At 42.6% G+C, this 24,943-nt stretch overlaps 1 protein-coding gene across 18 annotated transcripts in view; it reads left to right on the plus strand.

The window, feature by feature from the left end:
- LTBP1 (latent transforming growth factor beta binding protein 1) overlaps positions 1-24,943 on the plus strand; it is a 344,698-nt gene that overhangs the window by 313,043 nt on the left and 6,712 nt on the right. For all 18 annotated transcript variants that reach the window (XM_070428970.1, XM_070428975.1, XM_070428973.1 and 15 more), the window contains 3 exons: positions 658-786; positions 1,438-1,578; positions 3,379-3,549. In XM_070428970.1, coding sequence (XP_070285071.1) covers positions 658-786; positions 1,438-1,578; positions 3,379-3,549 — 441 coding nt within the window. The remainder of the gene's footprint in view (positions 1-657; positions 787-1,437; positions 1,579-3,378; positions 3,550-24,943) is intronic.

The following is a 24,943-nucleotide window of genomic DNA, read 5'->3' on the forward strand; positions in this document are numbered from 1 at the left end:
CTTTTTGCGAGTACTAGTATACTGAATTCTCCACATGGATTCTCTATCACTTAATCCTTCCAATCCTATCAAATACATGTTTCTATTATCTCTAATTTACCACTGAGTATCCTGAGCACTCTAAATTCTGTGGGGGAATGGGTCTGCCAACACCCTTAGCAGCTTGTGCCTTTATTAGCTTATCATCCCCAAGAAAGAAGACTTTTATAAAATTCTATCAAACTCTTTTCAGGAGTTTTCATCGTCTCAGCTAATTAAGGGGCCAAAATATGTATTTATAGGAAGGCACATTTCTTCAAAGGCATGTCCTTTAGAGAATATTGCTCGTGCCACTGTAGAATTTCATAGACTGTTCCATCAAATACAAGGGAGCAGCCCAGAAACCATCTTCACAGATAGACCTTCCCTAATGATATTTCGGACCTTCTTCTTTAAATATCACAGACAACCCTGATTATGTTTCCACCTCTGTGAATTAGCCCCAACTTCAAGAATTTTGTGTTGCTGTGTCTTTAAGAATCTTTGGCATATAAATGTAAAAATATCTAGCGTGAAGCTCAGGATTAGATGCTTCTTCTTGACTGAAAGACCAGAGGCAACTCCTCTGTTTGTTGTTCCATTTCTCACCACCCTCCCCCCCCCCCCCCCCCCCCATAGATGCGGATGAATGCCTGCTTTTTGGACAAGAAATCTGCAAAAATGGCTTCTGCTTGAACACTCAGCCTGGGTATGAATGCTACTGTAAGCAAGGGACATACTACGATCCTGTCAAATTGCAGTGCTTTGGTGAGTTTTAAGAGAATAGAGGGTGCTGTGAACATATACAGATGGAAAAAAAAATAAGTCATGCTGGGGAGTACAAAACCAATTTCTTTGCATCCAAATCATGTGTTGCGAAGATGTGTAAATGTTTTATGGGTCTTTTTCGTGAGCAAGGTTTAAGAAAATAAAAAGCTTCTATATGCTGCTGTTGGACTAGATTTCAAACGAAGAGTTAATATTCAATGTGGAATTATAATTCAGGTCACTGGTTTGAGCGGAGTGTTCTTTTGGTCTGGGGAACCTCCTGCTTCATCACTCATCCCATTTTAAAATGCTGACCCTGACTTTGATGCGTAAGCAGAAAACCATGTACACTAGGCCGGAAAACACAGCAAAGGAAGTAACTGTGCACTCTCCTAGAGAGGCATTTTACCTTAAATGTCTAAGCATTTTCTGTTCCTAAATGTTTCCTTTCCTTGTGTAATGTCATCATCAGCAGGGCAACATTATTTCCCCAGTCAACACAATTTCACAGTTTTATAGTCAGACTACTTTGGATAGTGATGCGTAGTGAATGAAATTGTGGCAGCCACTGGAATCTGGACTCAGTTCGGGTAAGTGTATGAAACACAACTGATTACTGGTTTTTCTTTAACAATTTTGTTTTCCTTTCAGATATGGATGAGTGTCAAGACCCCAACAGTTGCATCGATGGCCAGTGCATTAACACAGAAGGCTCGTATAACTGCTTCTGTACCCACCCAATGGTCCTGGATGCTTCAGAAAAGAGATGTGTACGACCATCTGAATCACACGGTACGTTTGAATGGGGGATGCAAGTCTGTGTCCGAACAAATGTCATAAGGTTTTCTAACTAAAATGCAAGCTATTGGAAAAGAGAAAAATGGATTCTGTGGGTATTTTTGAAATAATTCAAATGAAATGCTGAGAGGAATCGTAAAATGCATGTCATCTGTACGTAGGAGACTTAATACCCTGAACATACTCATACAACGGACAACAGTATTGGAGTGGCTGAGCACATGCAGAGCTGTTCATGCCTGAGGGTTGATCACACTTAACCTTCAAAGGGGGCTGAGGAAGATGTAAGTTCAGGGAGAGATAAGTTTGTTCCCCAGGTTGCACTGGAGGACATAGGGGAAGCTGGGCAGAACAGAGGGTGGAGTTCAACAAGGAGGCGGAGAGCCCGTGGGTCCATGGATAGGAATCCCTGTTCCTCCCTGATGAGCTCATGTGCCACTGATAACTGTGTGATTGATCAGTCCATCACCACATCAGGTGTGATGGGTCAGTCCCTCATCACGACAGGAGACTGCTCTGGATGAAATCAATTGAAAGGTCTAAAGCAGCGGTTCTCAACCTGTGGGTCACAACCCCTTTGGGGGTCGAATGACCCTTTCACAGGGGTCGCCTAAGACCATCGGAAAACACATATATAATTACATATTGTTTTTGTGATTAATCACTATGCTTTCATTATGTTCAATTTCTAACAATGAAAATGCTGAGGTCCAGCCCTGGGGTCCAGGGGTTCCCAAAGGTGTGGACGGAGTCGGCGAAGAATGTTTTACACGGAGACAGCATTCAGAACTCTCTAGCTTTCCTTAGTCCCCGTGGATCTCTCTCTGTGGCCTCCAAGGGGAGACATACCCTCAATATGTACAGGGCATAGGACAAACCAGCAATAATCAAAGAAATATAAATTGCTACTCTTGTGGTCAATCTGGACACTTTAGCAGAGGGACATATAGAGCTATCAAATAGTCCCTGTTCGGGCGCCAAATGCTGGGGTCCAGCCCCAGCGGGTCCAGGGGTTCCCAAAGGTGTGGACGGAGTCGGCGAAGAGAGAGATCCACGGAGACTGAGGAAAGCTAGAGAGTTCTGAACGCTGTCTCTGTGTAAAACATCCTTCGCCGACTCCGTCCACACCTTTGGGAACCCCTGGACCGCTGGGGCTAGCCCCCAGCATGAAAATACATCCTGCATATCAGATATTTACATTACAATTCAAAACAGTAGCAAAATTACAGTTATGAAGTAGCAACGAAAATAATTTTATGATTGGGGGTCACCACAACATGAGGAACTGTATTAAAGGGTTGCGGCATTAGGAAGGTTGAGAACCACTGGTCTAAAGGTTAGGATGGAGGACTCTGGGATGAAGTGTCACTAGTCCAAGGCTTTGGCAGATGAAATGGGTGAGAAAACTTGAATCTAAAAAATATTATGTAGAGAGAAGTGGTAGGATTGGACAGAGAAGTAAACATAACAAAGCAAAGATGGAAGGAAAGAGAAGACCATCGGTAATAGGAAGTACAGGCAAGATAGTGGGGAGTTTTATGTAACGATGGACACTACACTGGGAAGGACATCATTGGAACAGGAAGGGCAGGTTGCGTTCAGCTGATGGGGTGACCCGCAGGTGGAGACGACAGAGGTCTGATCCATGGAGAGACCAGGCTGGCTTCAGAGCTTTATTTGGAAGTCACTCTTAGCAACGGGCATAGGAACTTTGAGCCTCGCCGGCTTCCACCTCCATGTGTATGAACCAGGAGCCGTGGTGCGATTGTCACGGATCCACGCCTTCCCTTTCAGAACAAATTGAAGAAACAGATGTCTACCAAGACCTGTGCTGGGAGCATCTGAGCGACGACTATGTGTGCAGCCGGCCCCTCGTTGGCAAGCAGACGACTTACACGGAGTGCTGCTGCCTGTACGGCGAGGCCTGGGGTATGCAGTGTGCCCTCTGCCCCATGAAGGACTCAGGTGAGCCCTTATCTTGGTGTCCTTTCTGCCGGGGGAGGCGGCTGCTGCTGGTGCTCAGCCCGGGCTCGCAAGGTTCGAGACATCTAACAGCATCCAACTTGATTTTATTAAAAGCAATGAGAGTGCCGTGACTACTTTTTCGGAAAGAGGGAGCAAAGAACGTGTGTTTTAAAACTGCTTTTGCTCATGATTTCTGTCACTGAGCCGTTTAAATATGCTGCTCCCGCATATCCTGATCGTTGAGAAAGGGCCACATTGTCTGTGTGTTACTGTGAGCCCTGGCTGAATCCCAGCCTGGCAGGCACCGGACCTTCCACTTTCCTTAGGAGCCTGGCGCTGCTTTGGGGAACGATCCGTTACTGATGGAGACGGTGCTGGAGGGTGGAGGGGTGGAGGGCTAAATCGCAGCCCTTGTCATGGGCTTTGAGCATCAAGTGCAGCGTACAGTGACGCTCTGGCTCTGGAGCAGGCTTGCACACTTCTGGTCCAATAGGTCACGGGCACTAATTCTTGCTAAGGCAGCAGCTACATCTGAGAATGCTGGGAGTTGGAGGCGGTGGAGTGGCTCCCGAAATAGTGTCCTCTGAAAGTAGGTGGCCTCTTGCGGATTGGGACCACCTGCAGGGGAAGTGAGTGCAGGGCGATAGATTGTGTCAGGATGGCTTGACGTGAGAATTGCATGTATCAGTCGGTACATTTCTGGGCTGCTTAGGATTTTATTTCAGTCCTCAGCGAACGTCTTGGAGGCCAGACCTGGCATTAGGAGAAGGTTCCAGACCACTGAGGGTGGGTGTCATTGCAGGTGCAACAGTGGACAGTTTGTTGAAGTGGTCGTGAACTGATAGCAGGGCATCTGCGACGTCTGGGGGGAGGGGCTGAACTGCTGTGGGAGGACCCTCCCATTTGAACCCTTTATCATGATTTCACACCCCCAGCCTCTGGGAGAAAAAGCTGTTTGGGGGGAAAATAAGTCAGGAAGAACAAACCCTTGTATCCATATCAAACAAGAGGGGCTGGTTATTGCTTGGTCTTTCTGGGAATTTTCAGTGATGTGCTAGAAGAAAATCATAGGAATGTCAGAGCTTTGAAGTCTTTGGTGGAGTTCATGGGGTTTTCTGTTGGTTGGTTTTTCTGGGTCTCCACCATAGTAAAAAATGATGACAGCTGGCATGTATGAGGCACAGTGCCAGGTGCTGTTCAAGATGCTTTCCAGGTTTTAAGATGTTTAATTTTCCAAGCCGTCCTCTGAGGCAGGGGCATAAGTGCCTCCCTTCTCCAGAAGAGGAACTGAGGTACATGGTCCATACCAGCAAGTGGCAGATTCCAGTCCAGGCGCCCTGGCCCAACATCCACGCATCTTCTCTACTTTGGTGCTACTCCAGCCTTTTACCCGAAGTCTCAAAGCACATCTTAGATAAATGGTATCCCTTGGAATATAGAAGTAGCCGAGTGAAAAATTAAAGCTGAGATTTAATTTTTTTCTCGTGCATTGTATGCTTAGAGAAGAGAAAAACTACATCTCTAGAGCTAGGCAAAATTAGAGGTGGTGCCTCATCAACTCTGCGTCAGAGTTTAGCACACTAGTGGGCTTAATAGATAATATATATTTGATGGATTAATAGATTAAAGTAAGTCAATAATTACTTTTTTAATCCTCATCCAAAGAAATGTTTTTATTGATTTTTAAAGAGAGAGGAAGGGAGAGAGAGATTGAGAGAAACATCGATGTGAGAGAAACATTGATCGGTTGCCCCTCATACACGCCCCAACCAGGGATCGAACCTGCCACTTGGGTATGTGCTCTGACTAGAAATTGAACCTGCAACCTTTTGGTGTATGGGGCAATGCTCCAACCAAGCCACCCGGCCAGGGCAAGTCAATAATTATCTAAAATGAGTTTTTAAAGTTTTTATTGATACTCTTGAAAGTATAAAATGAAAATTTTCTACAAGATATGTAGGGTGCCATTATCTCATGGAAATGAAGCCCTATTGACCTGTAAATGAAAGTAAATTTGACACATTTAAACACTGGAATCTAAAGTACCCAGAGATCCCAGTGCCTGTGGTTCTTGTTAAAATAATTATACTTATTTTAAGTAAATTACTAAAATAATTAGATTTAGTGTAAGTAAATGGAACTTAATCACCTGAGAAAGTCTTGATCGAAAACTTAGAAGTTAAATTTTCTCTATGGGACACTTAGGAAGCTGGCAGAGTGCCACCTATGGTAGTTTAATGTACTGCATCACAGGTGTTTTAACCTTAAGTATTCTTGATGGAAGTCAGGCATAGAAAGGTGAGGATGGTTTAAAAAAAAAATCTCCAAGGAAACTGAAGTGCCACAGAAGAAATTGCACATGTTTGAAGACTTGTAAAACACCAGTGTTGATCAGGATGCAGAGGTGTGGGTCCTTTCTTTTGCCGAGAGAGCAGTTTGAAGACCTAATAGTATAGATACATTTGACTAAAAAAACCCTCTCGTTCTGGGAATACAGATTGGTCTTGTACTTGACTGCTAGGAATAAAAATAGAACCATTACAGCATAAGAAAAATTTGAAATTATATAGGGAATTGGTTGATAATTTTTGGTGTATCCATATAGTGGAAATATAGCCATTTTTTTAAAGGAGACAAATCTATAGACTGTAATACAGAATTATGTCTAATTCTAGTTTTTAAACAAGGCAAAGAACAACATGTTTATTAAACCATTATATGCAAGGTGCAGTTAAGAGTAAGAACCATGACTGAAATGCAATCTAAATAATCATTTATCTGTTTTCAGTTTTAAATTATTTACATATTTCTTCCTTCATTTCATTATTTACTGATAGGTACTAGGCAACACGTTTTGAAACAAATGTACTGTTTGTACTTACATGAAATTTACAATTTAATTCTGTGAAATAACATGCCATACAATCATGTTGTATTTCTGAATTAGAATAGTTTATTCCTATTGTCACATTTAAATATGGAAGTGATGCCTTTATGTATTGTTAGCTATGACAAAAAAAATTTGGACACTTCCTAACAGCTAATCTACCCCCAATTTTTTCATGAGTTCCCATAAAAGTGACACAACTTGGAGTCTGAGCGATTGAGCTCATGATTTCTTCCACGTGCATGCATGGCCGCATGGCGCTTCCATGTTCCCAAAGATCTCAGCATAAGAGGCTTCATAATCCCCTCGGAGGTGTGAAGGAAGACAGGGATTTGACTCATGGACTAAACTTGAAAAAATATTGTAACTGGGCAGTGGCTGCAACAGGCCTTTCAGCAGTCACGGTTTAAAGGCTTTTCCAAGAAATACGTTTCCAAAAAATGTTAATAATAACTTTGGAACAGCGTGCACGCGAGGCACAGTGCGTGGTGGCCGCCTTGGGTCTAAGAGGCAGTCCAGGGCTCTCGTCTGCCTGGGCTCTCGTCTGCCTTGGCTCTGCTTCTGTCGATTGCACTGGACAAGTCACTTCGTTTTTCCGCAGCCAGAGCTGGGAACTCTTTTGTGAGGTTATGGCAGTTAATACTCTCTGAGCATGAAAGCGTTTGTCATTTGGATCCTAGATCCTGAATAATATGATTAAAGAAAGTGTAGCTATAAACTATAGTGGAGAATTAAAAAGAGCAAACTGGACAGATATAAAAGGCCGCCTGCGTTGAGTGGCTACCCTGCCTGCACACAGAATGTGTGCTCTGTACACAGACTCTGCAGGGGTCCTCAAACTTTTTAAACAGGGGGCCAGTTCACTGTCCCTCAGACCGTTGGAGGGCCGGACTATAGTTTAAAAAAAAACTATGAACAAATTCCTATGCACACTGCACATATCTTATTTTGAAGTAAAAAAACAAAACGGGAACAAATACAATATTTGTATTTGCATGTGGCCTGCGGGCCGTAGTTTGAGGACCCCTGACACAGAGCCTATCTCAGTGGTAAGTGGTCCAGTTCCTTAGGGACTGGGTTCTTGGTATCCGTGGAACTCGATCGAATTGGATACCACACAGGATGGCAACTAAGCAATTTATGTAGTTTCTTATTGAAAATATGTTTATTTATTTAGAAAGCTTCCCCTTACTCCCCCCTCCAAAAGGGGTGAAATGCTTTTCTTACTATAAAAGGGTTATTGAAAACTAAAATTCCTAATGAATTTTGCACATAGAGCTTTGTCATTTTAGGTCAGCATTACATTTTGTTCCTTCATTTGTAAAATGGCCAGAGAGAGAAGGGCGGGGACGAGGGGAGGGACTCGGCATTGGACAGGGCTGCGCGGCAGGGCAGGAGCTCTTGACCAAAAGTGGGACAGAGATACCAACTTGTGAAAGCCGATGAGTGAGCAGGAATGAATGACAGAGGAGCCAGGTACAAAGAGGAGGACAGGGCATCGGAGGAAAAATACTAGAAATGGAGCACCCGTGCGGGTTTTTACAACCACCTTGTGTGTTAGAGGAGGAGAGAGCAATGGGCAAGGAAGTCACATGTAGGGTAGGATCCTATGATGGTCAATGATTCAAAACATAGAAGACAAGGAAACATGGTGTGCCTTCGAGCAAATAACATCAAAAAGGAAGGAAACAAACCCTAATAGGGGGAACACACTCCATTTCCTGCTAAGCTGGAAAAGTTACAGTTCCTCACCCCAACCTCTGGAGTAGGCTTGAGCCAATGGGCATTGGGAACCTCCCCCCACTCTCCCCCCCCCCCGCCCGCCCCCCCCCCCCCCCCCCCCCCCCGGCTGGGAGGACCAGCGGACCTCGCTGACTACAAACCTGAGCCTGAACTCTCTGCTTTGAGAACTTGTTGAAGCTACTGTCTCAGTGGTCTCAGCAATGATTAGAGGACAGTTAAATGTGGGGCATCTGATGAAAAGATTTCCATCTGTGCCATGAGCAAGCACTTCTGAAATTGTAGCCTGTGTACAGCTTGGACTTCGGGGTGTCAGTTTCACTCAGTGCTTATTTTCCTAAAAGCTATACCGCATTGACGTGCTTAGAAAGTATTTGGTGGCCACGCTCTGTTGTATAAAATATTCTGAAAAGAGAATAAATGTTGTTATGATTATAATCACATTGATGTCCTATTAGAATTTTCTAATTGAGAGCCAGATATAGAGAAATTGAGTAAAATGAATAATCTGATCCCATGTAAAATGAATAATCTGATCTCAAAAGCAACACTATTATTTTTAATTAACAAGTGATCTAATTATTCTCCAAAATAAAGTTTTTAGCCGTTTACGCTTTCTCCCTTGAAATCAGATTATGAATGGGCACTTAGTTTCCTAGAAATGCCTTTTCCGTGTGATCTTTCAGTAGGTGAATTGCTCGTTAGTGGGAATTTGCTTTCACACGTTTCAAATTTTGTTGTTACGATTTTTTTATCTCTTCAATGATAGGAATAGTGGAATGTTCTATGATTAGTGGGACTATGAGAAAATCACTGTACGTAATTGTTTCACAGCCCTAGTTTGTCTGTGGTTTTGAATCCAAAGACGGTTGTATTTATTTTGACCTTCTCTTAATTAATCTTGTAAGACAACAATGGCTAGAACAAAGCTGCTGGCTGCCCTTGCCTTTTTTTTTTTTTTTTCTTTTTTTTTTTTCGCTTAAAGTATTACAAAGGGTATTACATAAGTGTCCTTTTTTCCCCCCCGCCCTTGACAAACCCCTACCCTCCCTTACCCCCCAGTGTCTTATGTCCATTAGTTATGCTTATATGCATGCATACAAGTCCTTCCGTTGATCTCTTACTCCCCTCCCTCCAGTCCCCCAACTCTCTCTGGCCTTCCCACTGCAGTTTGACAATCAGTTTGAGGCAGCTCTGCCTCTGTATCTATTATTGTTCAAAAGTTTGTAATGGTCTTTATTATCCATGAATGAGTGAGATCATGTGGTATTTTTCCTTCATTGACTGGCTTGTTTCACTTAGCATAATGCTCTCCAGTTCCATCCATGATGTTGCAAATGGTAGGAGTTCCTTCTTTTTAACAGCAGCATAGTATTCCATCGTGTAGATGTACCACAGTTTTCGAATCCATTCATCTACTGATGGGCACTTAGGCTGTTTCCAGATCTTAGCTATGGTGAATTGTGCTGCTATGAACATCTGGTTACATATATCCTTTCTGATAGGTGTTTCTGGTTTCTTGGGATATATTCCTAGTAGTGGGATCACAGGGTCAAATGGGAGTTCCATTTCCAATTTTTTGAGGAACCTCCATACTGCCTTCCATAGTGGCTGCACCAGTCTGCATTCCCACCAGCAGTGCACAAGTGTTCCTTTTTCTCCACATCCTCTCCAGCACTTGTCGTTTGTTGATTTGTTGATGATGGCCATTCTGACAGGTGTGAGATGGTACCTCATTGTTGTTTTGATTTGCATCTCTCGGATGATTAGTGACTTTGAGCATGTTTTCATATGCCTCTTGGCTTTCTGAATGTCCTCTTTTGAAAGGTGTCTATTTAGATCCTTTGCCCATTTTTTGATTGGATTGTTTATCTTCTTTTTGTTAAGTTGTATGAGTTCCCTATAAATTTTGGAGATTAAGCCCTTATCAGATATGACGTTGGCAAATATGTTTTCCCAAGAGGTGGGTTTTCTTGTTGTTTTGTTGATGGTTTCTTTTGCTGTGCAGAAGCTTTTTATTTTGATGTAGTCCCATTTGTTCAGTTTCTCTTTAGTTTCAACTGCCCTAGGAGCTGTATCAGTGAAGAAATTGTTTTGGCATAAGTCTGAGATTTTGTTGCCCTTGTATTCTTCTAGAATTTTTATGGTTTCCTGTCGTACATTTAAGTCCTTTATCCATTTTGAGTTTATTCTTGTGTATGGTGTAAGTTGGTGCTCTAGTTTCATTTTCTTGCATATGTCTGTCCAATTTTCCCAACACCATTTATTGAAGAGACTATCTTGGCTCCATTGTATGTTCATGCCTCCTTTGTCAAAAATTAATTGAGCATATTGGTTCGGGCTAATTTCTGGACTCTCTATTCTATTCCACTGATCTATATGTCTGTTCTTGTGCCAGTACCAGGCAGTTTTGAGAACAGTGGCTTTGTAATACAGCTTGATATCTGGCATTGAGATCCCACCTACTTTGTTCTTTCTCAGGATCGTTGCAGCTATTCGGGGTCTTTTTTTATTCCAGATGAATTTTTGGAGAGTTCGTTCTAGATCTTTGAAGAAGGCCATTGGTATTTTAATGGGAAGTGCGTTGAATGTATAGATTGCTTTGGGTAGTATGGACATTTTAATGATGTTGATTCTACCAATCCAAGAACATGGTATGTTCTTCCATCTGTTTATGTCTTCCTCTATCTCTTTTTTCAACGTCCTGTAGTTTTCTGAGTAGAGGTCTTTAACCTCTTTAGTTAAGTTTATTCCTAGGTATCTTAATTTTTTTGGTGCGATGGTAAATGGGATTGTTTTTCTGATCTCCCTTTCTGAAAGTTCACTATTGGTGTATAGAAATGCCTCAGATTTCTTGGGGTTAATTTTGTATCCTGCTACATTGCCAAATTCATGTATTAAGTCTAGTAGCTTTTGGATGGAGTCTCTAGGGTTTTGTATGTATAATATCATGTCATCTGCAAATAAGGACAGTTTTACTTCCTCTTTTCCAATTTGGATGCCTTTTATTTCTTCTTCATGCCTAATTGCAATGGCTAATACTTCCAGTACTATGTTGAACAGGAGTGGTGAGAGTGGGCATCCCTGTCTTGTTCCTGTTCTTAGGGGAAATGGTGTTAGTTTTTGTCCATTGAGTATGATGTTGGCTGTGGGCCTGTCATATATGGCTTTTATTATGTTGAGGTATGATCCTTCTATTCCCACCTTTCTGAGAGTTTTTATCAAAAATGGGTGTTGGATTTTGTCGAATGCTTTTTCTGCATCAATTGATATGACCATGTGGTTTTTTTCTTTCAATTTGTTTATGTGATGTATCACATTTATTGATTTACGGATGTTGTACCATCCTTGCATCTCTGGGATAAATCCTACTTGGTCATGGTGTATGATCCTTCTGATGTACTGCTGGATCCGATTTGCTAAGATTTTGTTGAGGATTTTGGCATCTATGTTCATGAGGGATATTGGCCTGTAATTCTCTTTCATTGTGATGTGTTTACCTGGTTTTGGTATTAGGGTGATGCTGGCTTCATAGAATGAGCTTGGAAGCGTTCCTTCCTCTTGAATTTTTTGTAGTAGTCTGAGGAGGGTAGGTTTTAGTTCTTCCTTGAATGTTTGGTAGAACTCCCCTGTGAAGCCGTCTGGCCCTGGGCTTTTGTTTGCTGGAAGCTTTCTGATGACTGCTTCAATTTCTTCCATAGTTATTGGCCTATTGAGGTTTTTAGATTCTTCCTGATTGAGTTTTGGAATGTTGTATTTTTCTAGGAATTTGTCCATTTCCTCCAGGTTGTCTAGTTTGTTGGAGTAGAGTTGCCCGTAGTATTGTTTAACAATCATTTGTATTTCTGTGGGGTCTGTTGTTATTTCGCCTCTATCATTTCTGATTTGGTTTATTTGGGACCTCTCTCTTTGCTTCTTGGTGAGCCTGGCTAGGGGTTTGTCAATCTTGTTTATCCTTTCAAAGAACCAGCTCTTGGTTTCATTGATTTTCTGTATTGTTTTTTTGGTCTCTATTTCATTGATTTCTGCTCTAATCTTTATTATCTCCTTCCTTCTGCTCACTCTGGGGTTTTCTTGTTGCTCTCTTTCTAATTCTTTGAGTTGTAGAGTTAGATGATTGACTACCATTTTTTCTTGTTTTTTGAGATAGGCCTGTAGAGCTATAAACTTTCCTCTCAGGACTGCTTTCATTGTGTCCCAGAGGTTTTGGATTGTTGTGTTTTCATTGTCATTAGTGTCCAGGAAGTTTTTAATTTCTTCTTTGATGTCATCGGTAACCCAATCAATATTTAATAACATGCTATTCAGCTTCCAAGTGTTTGAGTATTTTGGGTTGTTTTTATTGTAGTTTATTTCTAACATTATGCCATCGTGGTCTGCGAAGAAGCTTTTTATGATTTCAATCTTCTTGAATTTGTGGAGACTTTGCTTGTGACCCAATATGTGGTCTATTTTTGAATATGTCCCATGAGCACCTGAGAGGAATGTATATTCCGCAGCTGTGGGGTGAAGTGTTCTGAAGATGTCAATTAAGTCCATCTGATCTAGTGAGTCATTTAGGATTGCTGTTTCTTTGCTGAGTTTTTGTCTAGCGGATTTATCCAGTGATGTCAGTGGTGTATTAAAGTCCCCTACTATGATTGTATTGTTGTCAATCTCTCCCCTGATATCTTCCAGAAGTTTTCTTATGTATGTGGGTGCTCCTGCATTGGGTGCATATATGTTTACCAGGGTTATATCTTCTTGTTGTATTGATCCCTTTAGTATTATGAAGTGGCCTTCCTTATCTCTGGTTATGGCCTTCACTTTGAGATGTATTTTGTCAGATATAAGTATTGCTACCCCAGCTTTCTTTTCCTTTCCATTTGCGTGAAAGATATTTTTCCATCCCTTCACTTTCAGTCTGTGTGAGTCCCTTCTAATGAGGTGGGTCTCTTGTAGACAGCAGATGTATGGGTCATGTTTTTTTATCCATTCAGCCACTCGATGTCTTTTGGTTGGAGCATTTAGTCCATTTACATTTAAAGTTATTATTGAAAGGTACTTGTTTGTAGCCATTTCTTTTTTTGTGTGTGTGTGTGGCTGTTTTCTTTCTGAGCTTGATATTTCTTCTTTTTACACCAGTCCCTTTAGCATTTCTTGCATGGCTGGCTTGGTGGTGATAAACTCCCTTAGCCCTTTTTTGTCTGTGAAGCTTCTTATTTCCCCTTCAATTTTGAATGATAGCCTTGCTGGATAGAGTATTCTTGGATTCAGTCCTTTGCTTTGCATCACTTTGTAGATTTCCGTCCATTCTTTTCTGGCCTGATGTGTTTCTGTTGAGAAATCATTTGATAATCTAATGGGAGATCCCTTGTATGTTACTTTCCGTCTCTCTCTTGCAGCCTGTAAGATTCTCTCTTTATCCTGAACATTTGCCATGGTAATTATGATGTGTCTTGGTGTGGGTCTTTTCGGGTTCACCTTGTTTGGGACTCTCTGGGCTTGTGTGACTTTTTTCTTCCCCACCTCAGGGAAGTTTTCTGATATTATTTCTTCGAATAGGTTTTCTAATCCATGTTCATCTTTCTGTTGTTCTGGCACCCCTATTATTCGTATGTTGTTTCGTTTCATGTTGTCCCAAAGCTCCCTTAGGCTCTCCTCCTGTCTTTTAATTTTTTTCTCCATTTGCCGTACAGTTTGAGTGTGTTTTGCTTCCTTGTCTTCTAATTCACTAATTCGGTCCTCCGCTTCTCCCAGTCTACTGTTGATACTTTCAATGGAGTTTTTTATTGAAGCTATGTCACTCTTCATTTCTTCTTGGGACTTACTTAAGTTGTTGATTTTTTCATCTGTTTCTTCTAGCTTCTTGCATAAGTAGTTGAGTTTTTCATCTGTTTCTTCTTGCTTCTTGAACATCTGGTGCATGTACTCTAGGAACCTTATTCTGAATTCTTTTTCCGTCATGTTGCATATCTCTGTCTCACTTAGCTGCTTTTCTGGCGAGTCCTCCTTTTCTTTCCTTTGGGGGTTTCTTTGCCTACCCATGTTTGATCTCGCTGACATATGTAGATGTTGAGATGTTCAGTGGCTGCTCCCTGGGTGGCAGGGGCTCCTTGGGTTGTGGTTGCTGCTCAGACGGTTGCGGTAGCAGCTGCTTTCCAGTTGGCAGCAGCTCCTCTGGTGGATGTTGGTCACAGCTGTGATGGCTCTTCTGGCTGGTGGGGGGAGGCTTCACGTACAGCTGCTGTTCCACAGACAGAGGGTGTGGTGATCAGGAGGCTGTGGTGATCAGGAGGCTGCGGTGATCAGGGGGCTGCTGTTGCTTGGATCAGTCTGGGAAACGCTCCTCTCTTACCAGCACTGCATGGTCTGGGAAACGCTCCTCTCTTATGGGCACTGCATGGTCTGATCAGTTCCTCAGGATGCCCCCTTTAGTCTCAGTTCTCCGCAATCACAAAATCCAAATCTCAAATCTCCTGGCGCCAGCAAACCCGCGGAACTCCTTACCCCGGTCAGGGTCTGTGTCTGTCCCAATAGACGCGGCTGTCTGCCATGCGGTCTCCCTCCGACCCTCTGGGCTCAGGTCTGGCAAACTTTCCTGCCCAGATCCCTGGTTTTTAACCTTTCCAGGGGAGGTCTGCCCTTCCCGGCTGCAAACCGTCTCACCAGCTGAGTAAATTTGCCAATTCGGGGTGGGTGTTATTAGTTTCAGCTGCTTACTCCGTTTGCTCCGGGACAAGACCTGGGACGCGTCTGCCTATATCGCCGCCATCTTGCTTCCGAAGATCTGCCCTTGCCTTTTAAACGTAGTCCAAGGGCCGACCAGGCAAGCCTGCAGAGGGGTGAGGGAAAGTGTATCTCCTTCCCCTTCATGCAGCGGACAGATTGTGCCTCTTGTAATTGGGAGAAAAGCATCTAGAGCAGCGATTTTTAATCTTTTTCATCTCATGGCACACATAACCTAATTACTACAATTTTGCAGCACACCAAAAGATATATTTTTTGGCAATCTGACAAAAAAAAATAGGTATAATTTTGATTCATTCACACCGATGGCTATTGTTGTGTTGGCTGCTGTAATTTTCTTAATGGACAATCTAAGGGAAAAGAGGTCAGTGCCCCTGACTAAATAGTCAGGTACTGCAAGTTTTAAAAATTCTTGCCACACACTGGTTGAAAATCGCTGATTTTCACAAAGCTACCTTTGTGTTGACACAGTCTACAAGAAGCAGAAGCTGGGGTGCGGGGGAGTGTCATTGTTTTGTTCAGCATCAGTAACTAGTATCTTAAGAAAGAAGCAAATTACAAAAGATGAGCTCACTGGGAAGCTAGACACACCAGTGCCTCCTTCGTGCTTCCTTCCCAGCACGAGCAGGGCTGCCGTGAACAGTTGTGTTGGTCGTGCGCTGCTCAACCCTAGGAGATACCATTCACACGTTAATCCATAAGCACCTACAAAGATAGCAAAGAAGTCACTGCCAGAAGGATACGCTCGTGGGGGACTGTACCTGATTCTGAGTAGATCCAGAGGGGAAGGTAACAAGAAAGTCAGTTTAGATTACGGAAAAGAACAGTGTATGAGAAAAATCGTAAAACAGAGCTAGGGATCTTAAAGTCGTTCAGTTTTGCTTCACAGTGTTGTCTTGTTTCTTACAATCGGACGGAAGGCATATTTATGAATAATCACATCAACTATGTTTACTTTAATATTGCATTCATTATCTAGAACTTACTCCTCAAATAATGGTAATGGATTCAGCAGTATATCTTTATCTCAGGACCTTGAGATCTATACCTCTGAATATTAATGAAAAGTTTTGAACAAATACTAATATAGCTTTCTCACTTCCAAACTTAAAAAGAATAATATACTTACAACACATCTTTATCCTCATTTTTTTGATTGATTAAGGTATTAACATATGTGTCCTTATCCCCCCCATTACCCCCCTCCCCCGCTTATGCTCTCACCTCCTGGTGTCTGTTCCATTGGTTAGGCTTATATGCATGCATACAAGTCCTGTGGTTGATCTCTCTCGCTTACCCCCACCCTCCCCTACCTCCCCTCTGAGGTTTGAAAAAAATAATAATTTATTGTTTTTAGTAAAAGGAAGTATTATATTTTGAGACTGTATCCTAACTGGACCTTTGGAATATTATTAAATTTCTCTGGCCCTCAGTTTCCTCAGCAGAAAAATGTACATAGATAGACTGCCCTTACAAGGTAGACTGTCCATGTTTACAGTGTATTAAAGTCCATGATTGTCAGTCAACCTGAAAGCATTCAGATAAGCACCCCCTGAAGGCAATGGCATCATCTAGTGGTGGTTACCTCATATTACAGCCTCAAGTTTCCATGACAAATTGTCTTCCCAAGATTTTGCAGCCAATTAGCAAAATTTTTCTATTTAGAATCATAGAATATGTAAACTAGAAAGGACCTTAGAGATCAACTAGTCTAGCTTCTATATATAAAGGTTTTCCCATGTATGTTTTCTTTCTCTTGACTTTTTTTTTTGAGGTTAAATTCATAACATAAAATGAAGCACTTTTAAGTGAACAGTTCAGTGGCATATAATACACCCCCTATGTTGTACAAGCTCCCCTATATTATTAAGCATATACTTAGCTCCTATTTTTAAAAAATGCTTACCTGGTTAACGCAAATTATATATATATACACACACACACACACACACACACATATATATATATATATACACACACACACGCACATATATATATATACACACACGTATATATATATATACACACACACACATATATATATGTGTATATGTATGTAGAGAGAGAGAGAGAAGACAAAATGTATTTCTTATGTATAGTACATGCTTATTTATTTTTTGTCATTTACCACGCAGTTTAATATTGTTCCGTCTTGTCTCTTATCAATTATTAGAGATTACCTCACTCCTGGTTTCCTCTGAGGTTGCCTGAATGTACGACTTAATGAGTATTTCCAAAGCCCGGGATATTTAGAAATGGAGAAACCCTTTCATGTAATTTTAATGAGAAAATTTATAAGTTATCAATCATTATTATAAGGTTTTCATGTGTGGCATAACTTAATACTAGGACAAGTGTGCAAATTTTGAACCCAGATTTTAGAAAGGAAAGCGAGCCTTCACGTTTTGGCATTCAGACCCAACAATCTGTCTGTTCGTTTAGGCAGCGGTTCTCAACCTGTGGATTGCGACCCCTTTGGCAGTCTAACGACCCTTTCACAGGGGTCACCTAAGACCATCCTGCATATCAGATATTTACATGACGATTCATAACAGTAGCAACATTACAGTTATGAAGTAGCAACAAAAATAATTTTACGGTTGGGTCACAACATGAGGAACTGTATTTAAAGGGCCAGAAGGTTGAGAACCACTGGGTTAGAGTCTGGCTAAATAAACAGCAACCTGGTGGGAAACTCTGGGAGTGACTGAACTTGGAGGGGGCAGCGTTGGGAGAAGAAGGCAGGGTTGGGGGGATTTGGTTGGTGTGAGACCCATGTGTTTCCTTAGAACCGCCACATTTACAGGAGCCCCGCAGAACGTAAACCTTGCCAAGACTTCATTACTTCCCTGTTCTCAACAAGTACAATTTAATTGAACATTAAGCAATTTGATCTCTTTCACCTAATAAATCGAGCAAAGTCAATAAACATAAATCCTAATGATAGAGCTGCCCCTTGTGGGGCTGAGCTCATCAGCATTCATGGTTGTTTCTCTCCCTGGAACTGTAGTCACAGATGCGTATTGCTGAAAAACTACTTACCTGATGCTTAAGATCTGGGGAGTGTACATAATAATTTTCTTAGGGTTTCGGAAGGGCAGCTGGGGAGTAGAAAGAACATGATTTTGCACATAAGACCAATTTAGGTTCAAATCCCTCACCTCATCCGGTCGGCGTGGCTCAATGGTTGAGCATCAACCTATGAACCAGAAGGTCACAGGTTTGAGTCCCGGTCTGGGCACCTGCTCAGGTTTCGGACTCGATCCCCAGTGGGGGGTGTGCAGGAGGCAGCTGATCAATGATTCTCTCTCATCATTGATGTTTCTATCTCTTACTTCCTCTCCCTTCCTCTCTCAAATCAGTAAAAATATATATTTTTTTAAATCCCTCACCTAAACTAGGACTTTACACTAGAAACCTAATTTTCTTATTGGAAACAAAGGAGATAAATTAGTTATTTCAGAGGGTTGTTCTGAGATTTAAATGAAAAGGTGTGTGCACAAGTGCACAGCGCCTCGCACAAAGAAGCATCACAGTACAGGTTAGCTAACCTTCCTTTTTTCGACTGTTGTTTAGCCAGCGTCTGCCTGGTACTTTTGTTTCCCTAATGCTTTCTTATTTGTTGTTCAGTAGTCCCCCCTTATTCATGGGAGATGCATTCCTAGACCCCCCAGCGGATGCCTAAAACCACAGATAGTACCGAACCCTATATATTCTATGTTTTTTCCTCTGCATACATACCTATAATAAGGTTTAATTTGTCAGTTAGGCACAGTAAGAAATTAACAACCATAACAAATAAAATAGAACAATTATTAACAATATACAGTGTAATAAAAGTTATTGTGGTCTTTCTCTTAAAATATCTTATTGTGCGGTACTCACCTTTTCACTTAAAGGGAGCACTTTGTTGCTCCTAAACACATCCAAATTGCCAGTATCACTGCTCTTGTGCTTTGGGGCCATTATTAGGTAAAATAAGGGTGACTTGAATAACTGCAATGCCCCGATAGTCAATCTGATAACCAAGGCTGCTACTATTTTTTAAAAATATATTTTATTGATTTTTTACAGAGAGGAAAGGAGAGAGATAGAGAGTTAGAAACATTGATGAGAGAGAAACATCCATCAGCTGCCTCCTGCACACCTCCTACTAGGGATGTGCCTGCAACCAAGGTACATGCCCTCGACCGGAATCGAACTTGGGACCTTTCAGTCCACAGGCTGACGCTCTATCCACTGAGCCAAACCGGTTAGGGCCGTGGTCGGCAAACCGCGGCTCGCAAGCCACATGCGGCTCTTTGGCCCCTTGAGTGTGGCTCTTCCACAAAATACCACATGCGGGCGCGCACGTACAGTACGATTGAAACTTCATGGCCCATGTGCAGAAGTTGGTATTTTGTGGAAGAGCCACACTCAAGGGGCCAAAGAGATGCATGTAGCTCGCGAGCCGCGGTTTGCCAAGCCGCAGTTTGCCGACCACTGGTTAGGGCAAGACTGCTACTATTAAGGAACTAAAGGGTGGGTAGCACATGTAGTATGGATACACTGGACAAAGAGATGATTCACATCCCAGGCGGGATGGGGCAGGATGGCAAGAGATTTCATCACACTACTCAGAACCATGTGCATTTTAAAAGTTATGAACTGTTTCTTTCTAGAATTTTCCTTTTAACATTTTCAGACCATGGTTGACCCTGGGCAACTGAAACCACGGAAAGTCAGCCTCCAGATAAGGGAGGACTACTGTATATACTTGTGACTCTCTGAGTGACCTTCCCTCCTCCTCTACATTTGGTTGGCCTCCTTCCTGTAGACCAAGCATGTCAAACTTGTGGCTGGCGGGCCACACCATGAGTTTGACATGCTTGCTGTATGGTCACCCCCACGGTGGATGGAACCTTCCCAGCTCTTCTTGGCTGACTTAGTTATTACTGATAAGCTATTGCCCATATCACAATAGCCCTTCTCTCTTCCAAATCCCACGCTGCCCATAATATTCTCAGCCTCGGTTTCCACAAGTTAGTGAGTCAGTCCATCACTGAATGTCACTAAGTCAAAAGACGATAATCCAGTTCAACAGACCAAAAACTGTGTCCAATCCAAGGAACTAGAACATGGAGAAACAAGACTAGATCCCAAGACTTTTACTCTGGGTCCTTTCTCTTTTTAATGTGCCCAATTTTCTCTCATAACTCAGTATGTTTAATATCAGGGCAACTGGATTCTTGCCTGTTCACCAGTGACTGTGGGTAAGAATGTATCCTCTGAGAAGGAGCTTAAGTGGACAGACATCCAAACAGATGTCCTGGATGGAATGTTCTGTAAATGGTCAACATTTTTCTAATTTTATAGATTTTGCTCATTTCAGTCCAAAAAAAATATGCCTGTTATACTGCTGGCTCAGCATGCATTGGGGTAAATACTCATTTTGTTCTCCCTGTTTCCTTCCTCCATTTCCTGGTTGTGTGTGTGTATATATTTCCCGAACACCATCATCAATTAATAATACATATGGGGACCTGTAAGAAAAATGCTTGGTCTAGAAATTTGATCCAAATAAGACCCATTTCTCTAAAGCATGAGAATCGGTCCTTGCGTCTCCTGTGTTGGAAAATGATGCAATTCCAGCGTTAGAGGTTCAGCCCTGCTGTGTGGGGAGCGAAATGCAGCCTCTGCATTATTTCTACAAGCAGCTGAATTCAATCAGCCTCAGGCAGAGCGCAGACTTCACCTCCCAGTTTCCCCACATGCCAGAGTGGCATGGTGACATGTGACTGTCCCGCCCAGCCCTGCAGATGTGTCTGTCATCAGCAGTGGAGCTTCCCTGCCAGGATCTAGTAATGTGCTTCCCACTGCCGCCAACCGCAGGGGCCCCAGACCCACTGGTTCCAGGGGGTAATTTTTAAACTTTTTTCTTTCCATTTAAAATTAAAATCAAAGCACCATCTGTTCTATGAAACTGCCAGGCCGGGGAAATGAGTGTGATCAATGGCCTGGGTCTTGTTTAGACCACTTAGTGACGTGTCCAACACCATGCCATGTGTGTCTTTCATAGCTTTGATCAAGAGCTTAGCATTTGTGCTTGGGGGGGTGGGGGGTGGGGACAGCAGGGGGGCAGGGGCTTGGAGGTGTGAATATTTCCATTTCCTGTTCATTTTACACTCTCATTTGGCTAGATCCCGGATGCACACACTGTATGGTGTATCATAAGTAGTGTTTGCCTCCCACAGAGTACAAGCCCTGCCTGCTAAGCAAAGCTATTCGTTTGCACCAGGCCCTGGGTGACTAGTTGCTTCATTGTTGATGGCGTAAGTAAAGGGAAGAATTTTTGGAGAAAAAAAAAAGATTCTAGGGATGGGATATATGTGTTCGTGGACATACATTAAGCTGGATGAAGTGACAGCCATGAGGTTCTCATGAGCTGTCATGGGAGGTTGTGCAAATAGTTCAGGTGTCCGCTATCCCGGGCTCGGTCTCCTCAACCAACCACAATGCACTGTGTCCCCAAGCTGTCCTGCAGCCCTGACCAGCCCTAGAGATAACCAGACCAAACATCTCCAAGCTGGGACGGGCTCTGGTCGCGGCTGGGGGTTTGCTCAGAGCCTCAGACGTGCTAGAAATACACATGCGCCCAGGTCCTGAAGCTGGTGCCATGCCTGAGACTCATTAGAAAGTCCTGTGATCGTTGTTCCTCTGGAAGAGCGTTGAGAAACCTATTCTCAAGTCCACACATTTCTGATCGATTCAGGCACCACTAAGAATTGTTGAACACCAGCTTCCCCCCTGTACTTTGAGGTCGGTGTATCTAGTGATCAAGCGTGCCATTGTTCATACTTCATCACTGTTCGACCACGGGATTATATTTGCTAGGCTGTCGACAAGTAAGCCTTATGTCTGAGATGAAGGCTTTATTCTCTATTTACTGAATTAAAATTTTCCTCCATCTATCAGGAAATTCCAAATAGCCTTATAACAATATCTAAAGATATCCAGAAACTGTGCTTTCATTGCTTTTTGTTTACCGCGCAATCCTTTGCCCAATGACAACTACCGTTAAGTTTTACTAACACTGAAGTTTGCATCAATCATTCAGATGCTGTCTTTGAAAATCCTCATTTACTTCCTGTTGTTTAAGTAGGGACTTGGTGATTTTACCTATGAGAAAAAATAATTGCACCCTCCAATTTCTTGGTGCTCCAAAATTTATAAACCATTCCATAATGTTACCTCATGTTTCTATGTCAATAACACAGAGGTAGACAAACAGGAATTATTATCTACATGTGACAGATGGGGAAACTGAGGCTTGCCAAAAATTGCTGAGCTGAATGATAAATGGTATAATCAGGACTTGAGCTCAAGCTTGTGCCTCTAAAGCCCACATTCTTTCCATTACCCTGTCCTCACTTCACCCTTGACCCTGGCCAAGATGAGAACAGAAGTGCGTGCCTGGAGAGGTGACATGGGTGGGTTGGTATGGATTCATCCATGCTCCCAGAAAAAAATTACTCAGCATGCATGTCCTGGAAATGCACTGAAAGCTCAGTCCCCTCAAACAAGCACGTCTCCAGATACAACAGAGAGAACATTTAATGCAGAAATCATGTTTTGATAACTGACCAAAACTGTCTTGAAGTTTGGAATGTTAATATGTTAGACAAAGTAAAACAGCAAAGGACAGTAGGTTCTAGAATCTTGAAAGACAAATGCATGGCTGGGAAGAGGGGAGGGCAAAGAAGATGCTTCAAGTCCCAGAGGTCCCATCCCCATCTCTCCTCTGCCCCCCTTCACCAGCCCCTTTTGAGTTAGAAGTCTTCTTAGGAGCCACTTGTGGGTCCCCAAACTCAGCTTACAGTTCCCTTTCTTGATTCTTTTGGATTATCTCATTTTAAAATCCAAAATATCTTCTCCTGTAAAGTAAGTTCTATTTAGTTTCAGGTCAAGTACCAGCATTTCCAGGAAGCTGCCCATCAGCACTTCACCAGAACAGAAATCTGTTCCTCCTCGTCACTCCTCTCACATTCAGTCCCTTCCTTTTGCTAGACGGTGACAGCCTGGAGGGTGGCCACCAGCTCATGTCTTAGTGGAGGAGGCATGGTCTTGGCCAAGGCCATGGCAGGAAGGTCAGACAGCTTTGGGACGGCCCTGGCTCTGTCAGTCCACAGCCCCAGGACCTCGAGTCTCAGTGGGGCTCCCCTGAGAGCCACATGTCAGAAGAGCTTGCTCAGCTGTGTCTGGATTTAGTTTTACAAAATAAGAACATGGATTAATTTACTTGTAACATCTATTCTTGATCACAACTGTTGCTTGGATATAAAATATGGAACAAGTCTCCCTTTCAGATGTCCAACAAATGTATAGAGAAAGTCTTGAGAGACAATGACCTCAGCTCTTGAAACTTGTAAACATCTCAGCAATCTTGCTCTCGCGGGGAGATCCTTCATTCTTCTTTCTCAAACTCGAAGCAGAACTGATGGCCATGTGTGTTCTTTTTGTTTGAAGTTGGGTTTTGTTGAGTCAAGGATCTTCTTCCAGGATCAGCTCTTTCCTTAATGAAATTAATATTTCTCATGAAATGCTTTCATGCAAAAATATTGGGCTATCTGGGGTCTGTATGTTGTTCCTGGAATGCTCAGCAGGAGGAGAATTTTAGGAAGGGGCAACTATAATCCTCCCCTCCCCAGCAGTGTGGGGTCTTTTCTGGCTTTACACTTCCTTGGTGCAATTATAGAAGATATGTGTGTGTGTGTGTGTGTGTGTGTACTTATGCTTGCACACCACACACACATACACACACACACACACACACCTTTGATCCTTTAAGTTGAGGGATGAAAGACAGCCTTGAGCATTTGCACTATTGCCTTAGTGTATTTGTTTAGTTTTGTTACAGAGGCAAAAAAATAGAGGACAACTCTCCCCATCTGTGGTCTGGGCAAGTGGCTGTTGCATTGTGCGACTGCCCTGAGAGTGCCCATCCAGCTCCGGAGCCTGCTGGCCTGCATCTCACAGCCCCGGCAGTGCTGTCAGAGTCCAGGGAGCCCCAGAATTTTCACCATCTGCTAGGTGAATCCTCAGGTAGCAGGTTTCTGTAAAACATGCATTCAGAACATGAAGCCATCCTCTCTGAAGCCTTCATCGCTACACCTCCTGCACGACTCTGCTCCTAAATACAGGCAGGAGCATGAAATGCACTTCAAGCTCAGTCACCCCAGCCAATGGGGATCCAAGATCTTGTGCACTGGGTGGGTCCTGTGAGGAAAACTAAAGGAGAGTTTAGAAGTCAGGCAGCCATAGGGCTGACCCAGCTTGGAACTATGGCTGCGGGAACAGTAACCACAGAGGAGTCTATCTGGGGTGCAGAAGGAGTAAAGGCAAGAGTTACAGAGGAGCTGAGGTCGTTGTGGGAGAGGCAGAGTAAGTGTGCAGCTGGAGCATCATTACTGAGTTCCAGTCTGGCACCGCCACATATTAGCTGTCACTTAACCACTCTGTGCTTCTGTTTCCTCATCTGTGAAATGGGGATGATGATGGTACCTCTTCATAGGGTGTTGTGAGTGAATTAATGAATTAGTGTTTAGTGAGTTAATATGTATTAAGAATCGTACCTGGCACAGAACAAGCATTATCTGTCTGTTAGCTATTATTACTGCTGCTACCTTTACTACACTATGGTGATGATGATGATGATGATGATGATGATGATAATGACATCATTAATTTAATACTATCCATAAGGATCATGTCTTGAGTGTAGAATTATAATAATAGCTATAAAATTTAAATTGTACTTCATAGCATCCTTCCTTGCTAGTCTAATTTCTGTATCACCAGAGATAAATTTTCTCTCTCTCGTGAGTGAAAAAATACCTGTCTGTAAGAATGACCACTTTATACCTGTCAAGTGTTTACCTGATGGGCTCAGATCAAGCCATTCTCCCGACAGGCCTGCATTGCTCTCAGATGGCCCTTTTTCTCAGTTCCTTAGTCTCTTGGGATATGTTCTACCAACTGCTCAGCAATTATTTTTTATTT

Source organism: Myotis yumanensis, unplaced genomic scaffold (genome assembly GCF_028538775.1).
Source record: "Myotis yumanensis isolate MYYU_CA2020_CCGP unplaced genomic scaffold, mMyoYum1.0.hap1 SCAF_11, whole genome shotgun sequence".
Classification (NCBI taxonomy): domain Eukaryota; kingdom Metazoa; phylum Chordata; class Mammalia; order Chiroptera; family Vespertilionidae; genus Myotis; species Myotis yumanensis.